The sequence below is a fragment of the Artemia sp. Qi Xiang Cuo genome, chromosome 9, assembly GCF_049724085.1.
Source record: "Artemia sp. Qi Xiang Cuo chromosome 9, ASM4972408v1, whole genome shotgun sequence".
Classification (NCBI taxonomy): Eukaryota; Metazoa; Arthropoda; class Branchiopoda; order Anostraca; family Artemiidae; genus Artemia; species Artemia sp. Qi Xiang Cuo.
The window spans coordinates 69109473-69128767 of record NC_142802.1 but is presented as its reverse complement, the minus strand read 5'-3'; the positions used below and the strand labels follow the sequence as shown (position 1 = coordinate 69128767).

Here is a 19295-nt window from a genome sequence, read left to right as displayed (position 1 = left end):
TTTCATTTCTTTGCCGAACGACACATCACATAAAAGTAATACATTAGATCCTTTGGTATAAAGGCTCTGAGCACTCTTACTAGAATCGGTTGCGAAATAAATACCGCAACCAAACATTCGAACTTGGCCGTCATTCCGAGGTAATCGAAAGCCATTACGTATGATTTTCTCACAAGCTTCAGCATTCGTACCGTGGAATTTCTCACGTGTATTTGAAGCTTTGATTAAGTTGGCTTGACAAGAATGAAAAGCTTCAAGCAGACCTGCATTGAAAACTTCCTTGACTGAAGTCAATTCAGGATACCAGCTATGGGTAGGTTGGATATATTTCAAAACTTTATCTCTCACATCCAAAAATGCAGAGGATGAAGGATCCAAATCAATAATTTTGAATTTTGTTGCCTCATTCTTAAATTCTATCGCTTTCTGCGTTGCCAAATCTTGGTACGTTTTAATTCTACGCTTTTGGATTTCTGAAAAGAAGAAAAAAGATGCTTAACAAATCAGATTCTGGTTAGTACTCACCATATTAGCATATGAGAAAATATATATTAGCATATATATCACCATATTAGCATATGATATATATCACCTATATTAGCATATAGCATATATGCTATATGCACCTATATAGCATATAATATATATCACCATATTAGCATATGAGATCAATTTATATCATTTGCTTTTTAAAGATCACCGTTGACGTCTATTTTATTACAGATTAAAATTGGTGGGGTGACATATAGCCTAAAAAGTCAATTAATTAATTCCTATTACATTTATATATACCATATCCATACAAAAACATATATATATATACACACATATATATATATATATATATATATATATATATATATATATATATATATATATATATATATATATATATATATATGTATATAAATTGGCATAGGAAGTGCCATTAGGCAGTATGCTTCCTGGAAGGATTTTTATTAAGTATTATGAGACAGTATGTCTTATGTGTCTTGTTTCTTGGGATAAGCTTTGTATCGCTATTATTCCACCAGCCCTGAATTAGTACTATAAGATAGATTTTGATTCAAACTTGGAGATAACTAATTGTTTGGGAGGAGGAATTGCTACTTGTTTTCCAGAGAAACTGCCTAGGGATGGTTTTGGGTACCCGCCTCATTGAAAGTATCTCAAACAATATGTTGTACGAAAATGTGGTTCAATATGACTTTCAAGGACTATAGTGAGAGAAAGGGTGAGACGGCTAAGATAAGTTTTGCAGATGCAGGATGACAAATTGCCAAAGATAGTCCTAGTTAGTCAGCCGTCTAGGGCCAAACGAAAGGCAGGTCGCCTTCAAATGGGGTGGGAGGATGTAAAGAGGGAGTTTTTAAATATATTGGGATGGAGAAGAAGCGTATGCAGCAGTGTTGACCTCGGACAGCTTCGTATAGTGAGTTGTTTCCCTTGCGCTACCATCAGGAAGACTATTGAGTTCGATGCTGCTTGGTCTTCAGCGAGGTAAAGTGATCTACAACTATTGTTAATCTTATCTTCAATGGTGCCGTCAAAAGCTCCAACGGTCCCTCTTGAGTATATTGAGCCAGGTCAATGCCTACTCCTCCCGCTTCTTCTTGAAACTAATCAAGGGTATTTGATTCAACACCGGTTGGGTCAGATTGGTATCTGGCCTCCGACATACCTGACAAAATAAAGTTATGCGGTGTCTAACTTTATTAGTGCACCAACGTCATATTTACGTCAAAAATGTATTCAAATTTCGGCGTCACTGACTCTTTCCATGAGAAAGACTAAGAATCTGTCTGAGGCAGAGGCAATCGAACAAAGGACTGTTTTTCTTAGGAATCATCCTGTGCAGTTTAATCTAGTTCTTATCTTTATTGAAAAAATATTTTCTCCGATCTAGTCAACAGCTATTTGGAATGATTAAACATACTGCTGGAGCAAGTTTCTCTTTAGTTAATAACATTCTTGAAATTACGTAGTCAGCCAGATATTGTGAGAAATGAATTGGAATGATGGCCTATTAATAGAGCAGGACTCAAATTAATTAAGATAAACTGTTCAATATAGGATACCCTATTCTCGGTTTATATTTCTTATAATAATTGGGCATCCAAAGCATAAAAAAAATTTTATTCGAAGGGATCCTATAAAGCTATTCCCTCAAGTTTGAATACTTTGATTTGACGTGAACAATTTTTGAGCCTACGAAAGAAGAGAATAAAGTAAATTATATAGAATATAACATAGAGAATCTATTTCTTTTTCAATGTATTTTTCATAGGAAAAGATATTGCCAAATAAGTTTGTTAAGTTACCCCTAAAGGAGACAAGTACCCTCCAAAAGTTTAGGGACTAAAACCAGTTTTTAGCTTGTACCGCTTGTCTTCGTCGATTTCCAATGCTAATTTACTTCAAACTTCAAAGACGTTTAAACCAATCCATTGGGAAAACAAATTTCCACCTTCATCTTCCAAAAACCTTTTTCGTCGGCAGTATAGATTCTTTGTACTAAAACTTTTATAGGAGATGTTATTCAAATTTTTAAGTTAACCACTAGACCTCCCTCCCAAAAAAAAAAATCAACAAACAAAGAAATGCAGAAAATATTGACCTTTTTAATCTACAGATTCTTCGACGGGGGGCCTATACCTAGATTTTAAACCATAGATCTTTTAATTTAAAATGTGGATTCAAGACGTTTTTCTGACTATCATAATTTTTTGGTCCACCGAATCATATAAACATAAGTTATGAACTCCAATCTTTTTCGTGTATGACTTCTCCAAAATTTTAACCTTCCGGCCATCCTTTGGCAAGATTCTCTGCCTCTTACAAGTCTTACCTATCGTTATCATACGGTGTTGAGAGAAAACCTTCTAGACATCTTACAATACACTAACCCCTGTAATCCCTAGTGCGACAGCTACTTATGACGTGGTGTTTTGATCATTTGGTAATTTTTCTTAGTATTACCAATTGTTCATTTTGATGTCTAAAGGCATTTCTACTGGTGTATTCTATTCTCGTCAGAAAATACTTAAGTGAAGGAGAATACTAGCTCAGCAACCATGTCGAGCGAATATTTAGGTTGTAATGCATGAACACTGGAAAATGGTTCCAGGACAATGTCATTCCTCCCCCCGGGAACAAACACGGAAATAGTTAACAACACAAAAATGGAAAATATTCTTATTTAGATCTTGGTAAAACAAAGCTCTCCTAACAAGCTGCCCATCTCTGGAAATTTCCTGGTGCCACTTATGTTGTAAGATTTCCAAGAATTAGACCTTAAAAATATTTACAAGAATAACTAAAATAAAAAAAAAATCAAATGTTATTATAACAGTGAACAGAAATGATCTAGTTATTAAAAACACTATAGTTAATACTTGCCATTTATTATTCAAGATTCTTTTTTAGATTAAAGAGATTTTTTTTCAATTTTTCTTACTGCACAGCTGTTTAATTCATCTTAACTTTTGAAAAAATTTATGAGCAGCCTGCTGAAAAAATTCAAATGGTGCACAAAACTTCTCGAAAAAAAAATGTAAAATCTTCGTCAAAATGATAATGATAGATCTATCATTTTTTTTAAAATTTTAAACAAAAGAAGATGTAAATTAAAAACAGATTAGGAATGAAAAAATTCTACATTGATTTCTTTTAAACGAAGTTCCCCTTTTTTTTGGGCGAAACAAATTACATTAGTATATTACAAATTTCCAACAATTTACTTCCGACATAAATTCAAAACGTTAAATATTGTTCAGACACAGAAGAATAGTCTCATGTGTGAAATAAAAGCGCAAATGATATTGCCGGGATAAAAACCCTGCAAGTGAACTAATGAGAACTTCAGTAATCACTAACTAGTTTATCCGCTAAAAGTAGTTCCCACCAAAAAGTAAGAAGTTTCCATAATAATAAAGAGTAAAAAATTACCTTCGTCCAAGTCAATACATAGTTGGCACTGGGCTGGTTCTATACAAGGCTCGCTGCAGAAGTTGGGGCAGCCGTGACCGCAAGCAAGTTTCTTGGGGCAAAGTTCTTGACAATTTATTTTTCCACTACAATAAGAAATAAAATATTGAAATAAAAAAAAAAACATGTGAAATAAACAATTTTCAAGAACTAAAATTTATGGACAAAGAAAAAGAAATACGAGTAAGTCGATAAATAGATAAACTCTCCTTCTTCTATGTAACAAGGTATACGGATCAACATTCGGTTTCTTTCGCCTCTTAGGGATGCTTAGAACAGCCATTGTGGCTGGTATAGACAATCCAGGGACTAAAACATGAGTTTTTTAAACAGAACCAAAAACCTTTTCCCGCTACGACTCCGTAAAAAAGAACTTAAAATTTTGAGCTGGCCAGAGAACTTAAAATTTTGCGCTGATGGAGAGGAGACGACAAAACATTTTGTTTTTGTTCACGGAAACATTTTTGCAACATAGGCTTCAATTGGACCCCAGACCTATGGACAGTCAACCAAGCGAGGTAAATATATATGAAAGAAAAAAAAATGTCAGCAACGGAAGTTCAAATTTTGTGCTGGGGGAGGGAAGACAACAAACAAATTTTGTTTCTGTTGACGGAAACATTTTTTGCAACATAAACTTCAATGGGACATTTACTTCCATAAACTTCCATGGACAGTTAACCGAGCGAAAAAAAAAAAAAAAAAAAACAGTACTGCAGATTATCAATCGGAGTTTTCTTCCGAGATTCAGTTATTTAAAAAGTTCTTTTTCCTGAACTCCAGTTGTTTTGAATAAAAGTAATTTTTATTGTTTATGAAAATTTTCCGTTGCAGTTCTGTTGGTTGAATTCAAAAGCAAAATTCTAGAAATTTTTCTAACACTCTTAGTTTGTATGCAATAATGCTTTGAAGTTTTTGATGCAACCTTTGATGTTTGGGAAAAAAAAAAAAAAAAAAAAAAAAAACTAAAAGCATAATTCGAGAAGAACCATGGGTATTAAGAATAATCTGAGAGCAACTGTTAATTTAACATAAAAAACCGTACAAGAATACATTTTTGTGAATAATATTTTTCCTTAGCTATGAAACACATAAATTCCAATAAAATGATCTGAATCACAATTATGCAAAATCGTGGGTGATAGAAATTCGAATTCACGATTTTAGATTTAAATTCGAGCTGCACATTTTAGATCTTAAAACAAGAAATGATATCCAGCGCTAAGATTATTTCTTAGCCAGTTTTTAAAGATGTGAATTAAACAACCTTTTAAAAAGAAACAACCTTTTAAACATGTCTTACACAAGTTAAAAAGTTACACAAATTATATATATATATATATATATATATATATATATATATATATATATATATATATATATATATATATATATATATATATATAGGCCTATATATGTATAATTGATAGTTTTTCATAATGACCTTTGAAACATATTTTATATCGTTATATGTATGTATAAAAAAAAAAAAAAAATAAAAAAAAAAAATAAAAAAAAAAAAAAAAACATACAAAATTAGCAATCAATTTACCCTTTACAAGTGTATACTGTAGATATGACCACAAGAGAGCTTTGTTTTAATCCTACTACCACAGTTCATTGTTGAAGCTTGCCCACACTTTCCAACTCCTTCATGCCCACACTTAAAAATCGTCTTGGTTTTGGCATTGCATCGCTCTGTAGTTGTAGTTTGTCCACAGGATACGTTTATCTCATGGCCACATGCTAGCTTCCTCACCATCTCCTCATTACATTTATGAGAATAGTGAGGAAATGCGCAAGGATGGTCACATCTATGGATTTTGCAATCTTTCAGTTTGTTACAAGTTTCTTGACAATGTATTTTTCCACTAAAATAAGAAAAAAATAATGTGAAATGAAAGAAATAATTTTCAAGAACTAAAATTTATGGACAAAAAAAAAAAGAAATACAAGTAAGTCGAAAGAAAGATAAACTCTTCTTCTTCTACATAGCAAGGTATACGGACCAACATTCAGTTTCTTTCAACTCTTAGGGATGCTTAGTACAACAGCCATTGTGGCTGGCATAGGCAATCCAGGGACTAATATATGAGTTTTTTTTCTCTTAAACAGAGCCAAAAACGATTTTCCGATGCCACTCCGTAAAAAAAGGATGGCCACACAAATTTAGGAGGCAGTGGCGGATCAAGGGGGGCGCACCCCCCCCCCGAACTTAGTCTAAAGTAGTGTAAATGACTTAATTAACGCAAGTTTGCTGTTAATTAAGCTTGCTCCCAACGCAAGTTTATCGAATCAACCTATTTTGTACCCCCCCTCCTCCCCTAAACAAATCCTAGATCCTTTCCTGTTAGGAGGGGGCCTGGCCCATTCGATTAACAGGTGGAAGTTCTAGTGTCCTGTTGAAAGGCAAAAAGAGAATTGAGGTCAACCAGCCTCCCTCCTGAGCCTTTTTATATTAGACGGGCCTTTGTAACACCCCTAATTTAGGAGCAATAATTTTGAACTAGTTATTTTGTTCAGATACATCAAAAGGTATAAAAAGTAAGCCTGCGGGAAGACATAATTCCCATAGCCCCAGGGGTCATAACACTAAATTATCTACGTTAGCCATTATTCACGGACTGTTTTTAGCAGAAATATGGCCATCTTTAGTCTTGGTTTCTGATCAGATAGATGCTCTTGGGGATAGTTCACCTGGCCAAGGTTTCCCAAAAGCATACAACGGATATGATACACCTACATCAACAGACAGTATATGCAACCGAGTTTTCAAATTATCTGTAAAATAACGACAGTTTCAAGGGCGACAAAATTGAAAATTTCAGGTTCATTGGAGAACTGAATGGGGGGAGGGGGTGGCTTTGGCAAGGGAACTTCAAATTTTGTGCTGGGAGAGAGATGACTAACGAATTGTATTTCAGTTCAAGGAAACGTTTTTGCAACATAAGCTTCAATGGGACCCCAGACCTATGGACAGTTAATCGAGTGGAATAATAATAATAATAATAATAAAAACTGTGTTTCAAATTATCAATCGGAATTTTCCTCTGAGATAAAATGTTAATGTAATCAATTAAAAATATTTTTCCTGAGCTCCAGTTGTTATGAATAAAAATATTTTTTTATTGTTTATGAGAATTTTCCGTTGCATTCTGTTGGCTGAATTCAAAAATAAAATTCTAGAAATTTGTCTAGCACTCTTAGTTTGTTTGCAATAATGCTTTGAAGTTTTTGATAGCAACCTTTGATGTTTGGGACAAGAATAATAATAATAATAATAATAATAAAAAACTCAAAGCATCATTTGGTAAGAACTACGGGTATAGAGAATAATCTCAGAGCAATTGTTAATTTAACATACAAAACCATGCAAAAATACAATTTTGTGCATAATAAAGATTTTTTCTTACGTCTGGAGCACCTAGATTCCAATACAATGATTTTCAACCACGATTGCGCAAAATCGTGGGTAAAATACAAATTCAGCGTTCAGATTGTATATTCAATTTCAGCATATTATCCAGTGCTATGAATATTTCTTAGCCAGTTTTTCAAGGTGTAAATTAAACAATCTTTTGAAAAGAATGTGTCTTATACACGTTTAAGCTAAAAGAAGGAAAAAAACGTTGATAGTTTGGTCATAATGACCTTTGATTAACTTTTTACATCGTTTGCAAAAAAAAATATATATACAAAATAAGCAATCAATTTACCCATTACAGGTGTATACTGTAGAATGACCACAAGCAAGCTTTGTTTCAATTCTACCGCCACAGTTCATTGTTGAAGCTTGCCCACACTTTCCAACTCCTTCATGGCCACATTTAAAAGTGGTCTTGGTTTTGGCATTGCAACGCTCTGTAGTTGTAGTTTGTCCACAGGATACGTTTATCTCATGACCACATGATAGCTTCCTCATCACCTCCTCACTACATTTATGAGAATAGTGAGGAAATTCGCAAGGATGGTCACATCGATGGATTTTGCAATCTTTCAGTTTGTTACAAGTTTCTTGACATCGAGTTTGTCCTCGACGTACGAAGTGCTTTTGATGACAATATCTTCCATTTTCTAAAACATAATCAAGTATTACTTAAGAATATTCTCAATTGAAATCAAAAAGATAAAAAAAACAAGAACGATCTAATCTTTTAGTCTAAAAGTAGTTTGTGTAACAGAGCCGGGCATAAAAAATACCCCACAGTTGTGGTCACTTTGTAGCTAATTGTTCTTTGCGTTAATCCCATGAATTTGACCTCCCCCTCCTCCCTTTTCCAGATACAGTTATAGTTGTAATGTAGATCAATCGAGTTTCTGGGATTGACGAATTTACAAATAGCCTCAACATTAGTGCTATAAAAGAACTTGGATGCTTTTTCGAGTAGGCTACTTAAAAATTTCTTTAGATTTTTTTCTTCTTAAGTGTTTCTAAACCCTTCTTACATGCTTTTTAAACATAAATGTGGTAGAATTTTTGAATAAAGTAATTTTGTTGACTAGTAGTACAGACTCCTTGGTTCTTACTGACTTTCCATTCCTAGCAGAGGTATTTCCTTTTCCTTCAAACTTGCAAGTCATGAAATTTCCAAATTTGGTTCGAAACATAGGCTACAGCCTACTGTAATTACAGCAATGTTTTACCATGATCTCTTCCAGTAGAAAGGCTTTACTCAACAGGAAGGGACATTTTCACTACAAACAGAAAAACTTTCGGATGGCACAACATTTGAGTAAATACACTAAAAGTGTCTACTGCAACTCATGAGCTTAAGGTCAAAACCTTCACCAATCTTGCAGGAAAGAGTATGTAAAATTGGTAACTTAACAAACTTTGCTGCTTTCATAGGGCTTTGATAAGAACGAAAAAATCACAGGTGCATTTTTACCAATCTGAACTAGAAAATTCTAAACTATTTAATTCTACTATGTAATTTTTTTTTACAAAGCCTTGTAGGCAAGTTTTGTCTGAAACCACTTTAGACCGATCTTTTCATATAAGAAAGAAAAATTGCACATCTTTTTCAGTTTCCAAAGGTATCGAGACAACTCCTACCACCTTCATTCGAAGAAAAAAGAAGCTATGTGATTATACACTCCTTCAGTGCATCAATAAGACAAAATTCAAAATGTAGTAATATTTTTCTTTACCTTTAAGAATTTCAGCAGGGCTGCCAGGTTCTTTTATTTTTGGATGACCTGTTACAAGTGGTACACTTGCTAGATTTCTTTTTTCTTCCAGTTGACTGACTGGTTTAAATTCATTTTGTACCTTCTGTAAGTTTGATTTTGATGCAGCATGGGATGATTTAATTTCTTCGCCCTTCAAACTGTTTCCAAATCCCATATCTATGTCAGCAAATACTGATTCCATAACACAGGAGCTTTGAAGGTAAGTTTCCCGTAAAGAAACTAAAGTAAACTGCTCTTTTGTATCTTGTTTATTATCTTTAGATGATATCTTCAAGCTCGAAGGTACCCCTTTGCTCTTCAAAATACCGCTTATGGTTACCATTTTCATTGTCATTAAAGTGATTCATTGGCTCCATTTCAGTCGGATGTCTGGCTAAACCTTGAGAAGCTATATAGCCACCAGAAATTAAGGATAAGCCAGTGTAAAAGCTGTAATTTTCTGTATCCGAGCTCTCATTTGATTCTTCACTTTCAGTGGCTGAAACGTCATCGAAAAGCCCTTTACTTTTTTTCTTCTTGCCAAAACTTAATTCGATTGGCATGAGTTTAGTTTCGCTTAAACCGTTTTCTCTGGTAATGTTAATATTCCGAAGTTTGCTACTTAAGAATTCTACCTTTCCGGAATTTTTCACCTCCGAATTTTCAATATCATTGTCATCATCATCACTATCTAGCACTCCTGACAAATTTGTATTGCAGAAAAAACTATCGCTGCATGACATGTTAACATTAACACCCAAGTTCAATCTCACAATCCGGTCTAAGCTAGATTTCGGCACAGTTTTATATATGGATTGCGGTAGAGACTTTGAACCAAGCTCATTTTCTTCTTCAGAGAAAGGATTTACATCTTCTTCCGAGGAATAGTCAAACAATCCTTTAGGCATCTTATCTAAAGACTCATTAACCTAAAATAAAATGTAATTTTACTCTAGCTCAAAGATTACAAACGCTCAAAGAAGATATGACATCATGGGCAAACCCTGTTCAAACAAAAACTTGTCAAAACAATAGGTAAAACTATTTTTCCCAGTTATCTTTTCTTTCGATATTTTGCAAACAAGAATTATTAAGCTTTAAGTTTCCATAAAATAAAAAATAATAAAGATTATGACATCATAAAAAAAAGTTTGTACAACACATTCTTCGTGGAGATAAAAGACCAAATAACCGTCTAATATGTATTAAACTTGTATTAAATTTAATATGTATTAAATGTAATATGTATTAATATTTAATGTGTATTATCTATATAGGCAAGTACTGAGAAAGTTTTCAGAGGGGGGAATAAAAAATTTAACAATTTCAACAGGAAGTGCCGAAAAATTTGGTAAAATTAGGATTTTGGTGGAGAGCCCTGGCCCTAAAATCCTTCCCTTTGAAAGAAACAAAATAACAGAGGTTTTTCCGATTTATAAAAAGTGTTGCGATTTCACCACATATTTTGTTTCCTAGAGGAGAGTGAAGAGGGAACCCTTCCCTCTTGACGAATATCGTTCGATATCGAATATCGAACGATATTTGTTCTTAGGCACGTTAATTAGTAAAACTCTGATAATAGTTTTTCACTCTGATTCGTCCATTGAAGAAGTCGATCAGCTGTTCACATTGATGGATGGACTTTACGCCATCTTTGCTATTTTGTACTTTCATAAATATAAAACAAAACAAAAATAGAAAATTATTTCCAATTGGTTGCCAAATGTGTTCCTATTGTAAGAAAAGTCTTTGTAAGATTATCTAAATAGTCTTAAATCTAAAACATAGTCATCCTAATACAATTGACTGAACAATTTTCGAAAACCTCGAAGACCTTGTGTAACTCTGATTTTGGAAATGCATAACATGTCCACGATTGCATTTAAATGAATAAATAGAAGGGCTAGGGTTGGAAAAACGTGGGCCCAAAGGCCTCACTTTAATACCCTTTAATCTAAAATAAACACATGCAACAAATCCCTTTATTATAAAGTACAACATATTTCAGTTTCAGTTATAACGTATTGACCGTAACGTATCTGTGTTTGCAAACTGTAAGTTTGAATTAGCCTACCCCAATAGAAACCAAAAATATTAAAAAGAATTTCGATAGCAATAAACAAAACAAAAACTATTCTTTCCTTAGTGATTTTAAATGTGCAGAAGTCATAATGTTAAGAGTTGTCCGTCAAGACCTATTGACATAATATAACTGAAATAATTTTTCAAAAAGGGGGAAAGAACACTCAAAGGGGGGTTAGGGAGAGATCTCAATAGTAGAAAAAAACTTTAATTTCTAATATAGGTATATGAAAAATATTAGAAACTGCAACATTGCATGAAAACTATACACTTTGGTCACACGTGGAGATAGCTGTAAGGAAGCCTAACTCGTCACCACAAAGTTGAAAGGCAGTGATCACCTCACATTAGATGCTACGGTTTCTAACACGACAAACTTCTATAATTTCTATCAGTTCCCAGCACCTGACGATAGAGAGAAAGCGCGGTAGATAGGTCCTCACAAGATCAGCAACAGAAGCCTATCATTTCTCATGAGTTTTCCTAGTTCGTGGCCTCTTAACGTTAAAACGGGTGTATTATATCTATCAATTTCCATGCAAGTGCGAAGTATATAACTGGCTTTCCCCTATGTAAAAATCATGCAATATTTTATTTTCACTCTGGTCGGGCTCAGACCAGATTTTCTCTAACCATGTACGTGTGATAAATGCACATAGGGATGTTCTCCAATGGAGAATTTATCCCGTGGCCCTCCCCCCCAAACATTTCTAAACCCTTGAAAAACTTCCGCAGAACATCCCTACATGTAAAACTGAGTGAAAGGGCTAATGCCCTTTTTAATAGTTGAATGTAATTGGAGGGCAAATAATCCCCCTCCCACACTCACCCTTCCATTTGCCCATTATGTTTAAAAACTAAATGTTGCCATAATATTAAATCGAAATGCACTAAGTGAATGCTAATTCCCAATAAGGCATCTCAGCAGTATCCCAAGAACGACCACGGGTATTATGTTCAAACTTTCGCGGCTACTTCTGCTCTTAAAATTTAACCAAATCAAAATAGCGTAAGTGCTTCTAAGCTATCAAAGAAAGTAAACAGATTTTTTTTTTACGAATGGTATCAAGTTTTCTATTTCAGGTCAACTAGAGGAGATATGAAACTAAATTAAACACTACTATTTGTGTCCAGATTTTTAAAACGGTGTATGTAGTTAAAAATTACGGAAAATTTTTCTCCAGCATACAAATAGCAGGCCAAACTATACAGTCTTGAAAACGAAAAGATTTAAAGTGTTATTTTCTTTTTCCCAGAGTAGACTTTGTCAATATAAAACAAACAGAAATTAATTAAAAAAACTTTTTCCACGAAATAAATTTTTCAAAGGAAAGTAAAGAAATTCATTAAACCAAAAATGAGCAAAAATAAAATCAAATAATCTACCAAGCATGAAACTACCAAAAATCAGCATCGATAAATAAATGAAACCCAAAACGAACAGAAATTACAGTAAATAACCGAATCAAACTTAAAACGAGCAAAAATTAACATGACTAGGGCTCAAAACCCCCTATGTCTTCCCAAGGCCAGAACATAATTTGCACTTTACTGAAAAAAAAAATACAAATGAATGTGCATTGTCAGTTTAATATACATATACTGATATTTAGTAATCAAAATGTTAACATTATTTGATTTATTTATGTTATAAAAGTAAAAACATTTATATTTTTTCAGTAAAGTGCAAATTATGTTCTGGCCTTGGGAAGGCATAGGGATTTTGAGCCTTAGATTTCACATGGACCAAAAAATGGCTTTTATCCAAACTGAACACTTCCTCCTCAACAAGACATTCATGTAATTAAACAAATCGATAAAACAAAGACTAAAAAATACAAGGAACAGTTTTTGCTTAACCAATGTGCTAAAATCTTGCATCACTGAACAAACAACAATGATTGAAGAAAATCCAAGAGCTTTGATCTTACTGCTCAGGCATTTTTTAGCATATAAGAGAGTACAAGGAGACCCATTTTTTGCAAACAACAACTTCAGATTAAATAGACCTAACCATTCAAAAATCCAAAGTCAGGCCTGTATCCAAAAATTTAGACATTGTGCATAAGTATAAACAACTAAAATGGGCTTTGAAGTTTTATTTGGAGCTTTCAATGCAAAATTGATCCCTAGTTTTGCAATATTATAATTAGTTGTAATTAGATGTATATTGGTGAGGGGTACTAAAATTAATACGACTAAAGAAGGCAAAACTGAGTGCTTTGGACTTTTTGCCAATATCAGTGAGCAGTAGAATTTTAGTACTTGAATTAAACAAAATAAAGAATCTGAGCAGAACAATATAAAATTTGAAACAGAAGACCTTAGCAAATTTATTAGCCAAAAAAGGAATTAAAGTTAAAATATATACATGAAAATAAGAAATATAGTGAGGGATATAGAAGTGAAACTGTATTGATAATAAATAACTGCTTAATACTATCAGTTACAGTACTAGGAGTGACTTAGTAAACAGTGTTGTGGCTCCCGTGTACCACCCAGCTATTTCTATTGAAGGGATGGGTGCATAGGCAGAAATTTTAGAAAATAGTACCCTTTTCAAGAGCTAAATATAACTGTAGACAGGGCCGTCACGTATTGGGTAGCCCCTCTCCAATGTTTTTGGTCAATTGGCAAAATAAAAATAAGTCGGTAGAATCGTAGATTTTTTCGACGCCGCTAAAATTCTTTGTTTGTTCAATAAAGACCATGAGGATAATGACATGTCATCTACAAATATTTTGAACTTTGTCAGTAAACGCAGCAGTTTTACCAAATCTTGCCATGATTTAACAGATGATGCCACAATTTTCCATTTGGTTAAATAAACAGCAATAAAATAAAGGTTCCAACACTTAATAGTGAATTGTAAGTAAAGCACCAAAGAAACCTTTTTATTACTAAGTATTACTGTTTGTTTTTCATTGGTGTTTAAACTTTAATTTAATATGTCTTATCTTTATTCTTTGCTTCCTGTTTCCTTAAGACCTCTCTGGCATCCTTCTCTGCAGTATAATCACAAATTTATGGACCCTACTGTGATGAATAAGCTGTTTAATATGATACTTAGTCATTGAACAAACTACAATGCTTGAAGAAAATCCAAGAGCTTTGATCTTACTGATCAGGCATTTTTTGGCCTTTCTCTTTCAAGGAAAACATGGTTGGCTAAGTTTAAAGTCCTATTTCACAAGTTGTATAGCAAATTTTTCAAATAGATACCTGCTGTTTCTAAGTCTCACATTAAAACATGGATAATTGAGACAAGATGGACTACTTTAAAGCAACATAATAAATTTTATAAGGAGATAACATGATAAACTATTTTATATAATTATATGATGAACTTGTACGAGGTCTTGGAGTGATGCAGCGATTGAAAAACGAGTTACCTTTAACCAGTGGCATCGTTTGGGGATGGCAAGGGGGGACAGTTGCCCCCCCCCAATAAATTGAAAAAAAGCTATTATATAGCCCATGCCCCTTAACTCTCTGGATGTGGAACTTGTTTGCCCCCTCAATAAAAATGCTGGAGCTACGCCTCTGCCTTTAACTGTTTTAAGAAATGTATATCATACTGTTTTTCATCCTTTTATTGTTTGACTTACTTGACTTAAGTCCCATCCGTCCTTGAAGGTCGTTTTGGGGCCTCTTTCTTCGTAATGGCGTGGATGTACCTTTTGTATGCTTCACGGTCTCCTGCTAGGCGAAGGAGGTCCGGGAGACGGTGAGGTGCAAAGTTTTCCTTCCACCTTTTTGGGGGACGACCAAGAGGACGAGAACCGTGAATTTGGCCTTAGAAGGTGATTTTTGGGAGACGGGACCGACTCATCCGTTTTACGTGACCGAGCCATCGAAGTTGCTGGAGCTGGATCTTCATGAGAATTGTTTGTTGTACTTTAAGGCGCTCGAGAAGTTCGACATTTGAGATTCTATCAAGGTAAGTGATCCCGGCGATGTGGCGGAGGCACTTAGTTTCAAATGCTGCGAGTCGACGATTGTCATTTACCTTCAGTGTCCATGTTTCACATGAGTAGATTGCGATGGGGATGATCAGGGTATCGAAAAGTCGTGTCTTAAGCCGCAAAGACAAATCCTTGCTTTTCCATATGGGCATAAGGGCCTTGAAACTGAAACTCGCGAGGGCAAGACGTCTTTTAATGTCTTTTGATAGACTGTTGTCGCTGGTGATCAGACTACCGAGGTAAGGGAACTCGTCAACCAACTGGATACTCTCTCCATTAAGTTTCAGATCTGGCTTAACTGTATCCTGCGGCTTTCGTGAGCAGCACATAGCCTTTGTTTTTGATACCTTTATGATCATTCCAAAGAACTAGTGGCTTCGAAGACGTCGTTAGCAACGGCTTGTAGATCCTCGGGTGTTTCAGCCATTACGTCGATATCGTCGGCGTAGGCTAGCTTATCTGTCTGAACACCCCCTATATGTGCGCCGCAAGCTGTTTCCACCAGGGATAAGACTACTGTGAGGAATAGGTTGAACAGCTCTGGAGACAAGAGGCATCTTTGAAGGACACCTGTGGACGTCTGGAAACTGTCAGTGAGACCTTCACTAGTCATGACGCGGCTCCCAAATTTTGAGTACATATCTTTGATAAGGTCGACTAGGTTTCGTGGGTTTCTGTAATGGAGGAGGATATGCCATACGCCATTTCTCCAAATAAGGTCAAATGCTTGCCTAAAGTCGATGAAGAGCTGATACAGGTCGCGACCAAATTCCAGATATTTCTCAAAAATTTGGTGAACAGTGAAAATTTGATCAACGATCTATTTCCCAGGGCGAAAACCGGCTTGGTATTCTTGTATGACTAAGGATGACACGGCTCTGATCTGTTGGAGTATAATTCGGGTGAAGATCTTGGCAGTTTGACTTGTTAGGCTAATAGGACGGTAATTATCACATACCGCCTTTGACCCCTTCTTGTGTAGTGCAGCAATTTTGGCTTCACACCAAGAAGTTGGGAAATGACTCTTTTGCCAGCCAGCGGATACAATCTTGTGGAAAAGATCTATAAGTGGTTCACACCGGACTTTCAGCAGTTCTGCCTGTATCCCGTCCGGGCCAGAGGCCTTGTAAGTCTTCAGCGCTTGGATGGCATCCTCGACCTCAGAACGGAGAGGAACTGGGCTGGGGTCTAAAACAGTAACGGGAAACAGGTCCAGGACAGCAGGGTTTGGAAGGATATCAGGATTAAGCTTTTGTTTGAAATGCTCCATCTATCTCGATCGGATACCTTCTGTGCTTTGTATCTGGGAGCCGTTTTTATCTAGCAGTGCACAAGAACTGAGGCTTTTCTTGCTTGTTAGCTCACGAATTCTCTTATATATTAAGTGTGAGTTGCCTTTCTTAAAATCAGACTCACATTGTTCGCATTTGTCTTTAATGTAGGTGCGATGGGCTCTATGGGTGGCTTTTCCTACAGTACGCTTCAACTGCTTATATCTGTCCCTGCTCTCTCTCTGTCTGACCCGTTATTGTGTTTTCGTTTCTCAGCACACAATAAAATAATTTCGTTGGTTATCCAAGGCTTTTTATCACCCTTTTTGGTTCCTAGGGTGGACCTCGCTACTATGCTGATGATCTTAGAGGAGTATTGTTTATGGTTGCTGTATTTATGCCTCTAATTTTTCTTCAAATATTAAAGACTGCATATTCTTCAGAATAAGGCCCTTCAGGTACTAGGTGACCTGTATTCAGTATCAGCAAACGCGTGAATTATTTATGAGTTTTAGAATTTTAAATATTCAGCAGATCAGGGACCATCAGGCGGGAGTGTTTACTTACAAAGTGCTAAATACATTATGTCCTGAATATTTTAGAGTTCTTTTTTAAAGTTTAATTCAGATTATAATCAGCATAGGACAAGAGGTTGTGAAAGCTTAGTCTGAGAAATAAGGAGTATGGGTCAAGGAGTATTTTTCATAGTTTTGTAATTAAAAATTATGTAGTTAATTTGTGGAATAGTTCCTTGGAGAACATTAGAGAATCAGAAAACCAGTGTCAGTTTAAAATTAGATTTAAAGTTTTTGTTGGGTAAGAATTGAGGATATTTGATAGTTAGTTTTCTCTATTTTTAATTTTTTGGGTTGGTTTGTAGGTATTTTTTTATTTGGAAGGGTTGATTAATACTGAATGGTAAGGAAAGAGTAGAAATAGTGAATGAGTTTGGTTTATGATGAAACTTTGGATTGTGTGACACTGCTAAAGCCACAATAGTGGCTTAATAAAGCATCACACATTTTTACGATTTTCTATATTTGGTTGATAAAGCTATTTAAAAAATGTGGTAAGTGCTAGTTAAGTATGATGTAATTATTTGTTGAAAATAAAATAAAATAAAACCCATCTCATCTCTTCTATTTGTCTAAGTAAAATAATTTTTCAATATCTGCCCAAGAATAAGTTTCAATAACCACATTCATAACGTCTTTCTGTATCAGAGGCAACGCTTAGCGTTGCCTACAGTAAAGGTCATATGGCCCCAATGTTTCATTACTATAATTAATTTAAAAAACGTTTTCCAAAATATAAGTATTTTAAAGAAAAGTAAAGAACTCCATTAAACAAAAAATGAGCAAAAATAAAATCAAATAATCTACCAAGCGTGAAACTACTACAAATCAGTATCGATAAATAAATGCAACTCAAAACGAACAGAAATTATAATAGATAACCGAGTCAAACTCAAAACGAGCAGAAATTAACATAAGTTGGGCGCAAAACCCCTATGCCTTCCCATGGCCAGAACAAAATTTACACTTTACTGAAAAAAAATATAAATGTTTTTTCTTTTATAACATTAATAAATTAAATAATATTAACATTTTGATATATATAAATATATATATATATATATATATATATATATATATATATATATATATATATATATATATATATATATATATATATATATATATATATATATATATATATATATATATATATATATATATATATATATATATATATATATATATATATATATATATATATATATATATATATATATATATATATATATATATATATATATATATATCATTTGTATTTTTTCAGTAAAGTGCAAATTTTGTTCTGGCCTTGGGAAGGCATATATTGACATAGTTTTATATTGACATAGTTTTTTCAGGGAAAAAGAAAATAACACTTTAAATCTTTTCGTTTTTTAAGGCTTTATAGTTTGGCCTGCTATTTGTATACTGGATAAAAATCTTCAGCAATTTTTAACAACATACACCCTTTTAAAAATCTGGACACAAATAGTACTGTTTAATTTAGTTTCATACCTCCTCTAGTTGACCTAAAATGGAAAACTTGATACCATTATCAAAAAAATCTATTTACTTTCTTTGATAGCTTGGATATATTTACGGTATTTTGATTTGGTAAAATTTTAAGAGCAGAAGTAGCCCCGAAAGTTTGAACATAATACCCTCAGTCGTTCTAGGGATACTGCTGAGATGCCTTAGATACTGATGAAGAAGACCAGCGTCCAGCCAGCGACTCGCAAAGTTTCTACCTCATGAATAGGTAGAATATCTTGTAAATAAATATTGGATTTGAGGAAGACTAAAATCTATTCTATAAATCATATACAACAACTTTCTATATAAACCTCATATGCCCCCAGGGCATAACTTACAACCCTTTCACTGAGGGCTCTGAGTGGGTTATCATCCTAAAAGACCTAATTTCAAGAACTTTCAACTACGTTGAGCAAAATGGATATCTCAAAATTTTGATTAGATGTGTTTGGGAAAATGGTGGGCGTGAGAGGGGCGTTAGTCACTATCCAATCTATATCAACTATTAAAAAAGGCACTAGCCCTTTCAATTTCCAATTGAATGAGCCCTTTTGAAGTTTCTACGACAAAGCTTTCAATAAAAACTTTATATACCCCCAGGGTAAAACTTACAACCCTTGCACCGAGGGCTCTGAGGGGGGTTATCATCCTAAAAGACAAAATTTCAAGAACTTTTAACTACGTTGAACAAAATGAATATCTCAAAATTTTAATTCGATGTGTTTGGG

The 19295-nt window shown here is 34.2% G+C and overlaps 1 protein-coding gene across 1 annotated transcript; it reads right to left on the bottom strand.

Moving 5' to 3' along the window:
- Nucleotides 1–254: 254 nt before the first annotated feature.
- Nucleotides 255–10071, bottom strand: LOC148948974 (uncharacterized). Its single transcript, XM_089094155.1, has 5 exons — nucleotides 9139–10071; nucleotides 7704–8061; nucleotides 5540–5858; nucleotides 3949–4073; nucleotides 255–473 (listed from the first exon to the last, which is right to left on the bottom strand). Exons 1-3 carry the CDS (start codon nucleotides 9512–9514, stop codon nucleotides 5543–5545), a joined length of 1050 nt encoding a protein of 349 aa, XP_088950281.1. The 5' UTR covers nucleotides 9515–10071; the 3' UTR covers nucleotides 255–473; nucleotides 3949–4073; nucleotides 5540–5542.
- Between the last annotated feature and the right edge of the window lie 9224 nt (nucleotides 10072–19295).

What these genes read in the sequence shown, in the direction of transcription:
- LOC148948974 (XM_089094155.1), bottom strand. Translation starts at nt 9,514, where the DNA reads ATGACAATGAAAATGGTAACCATAAGCGGTATTTTGAAGAGCAAAGGG. An exon ending in CCCTGCTGAAATTCTTAAAG is followed by an intron (nt 8,062 to 9,138) that starts GTAAAGAAAAAT and finishes ATTATGTTTTAG; the next exon opens with AAAATGGAAGATATTGTCAT. An exon ending in ACAGTATACACCTGTAATGG is followed by an intron (nt 5,859 to 7,703) that starts GTAAATTGATTG and finishes TTCTTATTTTAG; the next exon opens with TGGAAAAATACATTGTCAAG.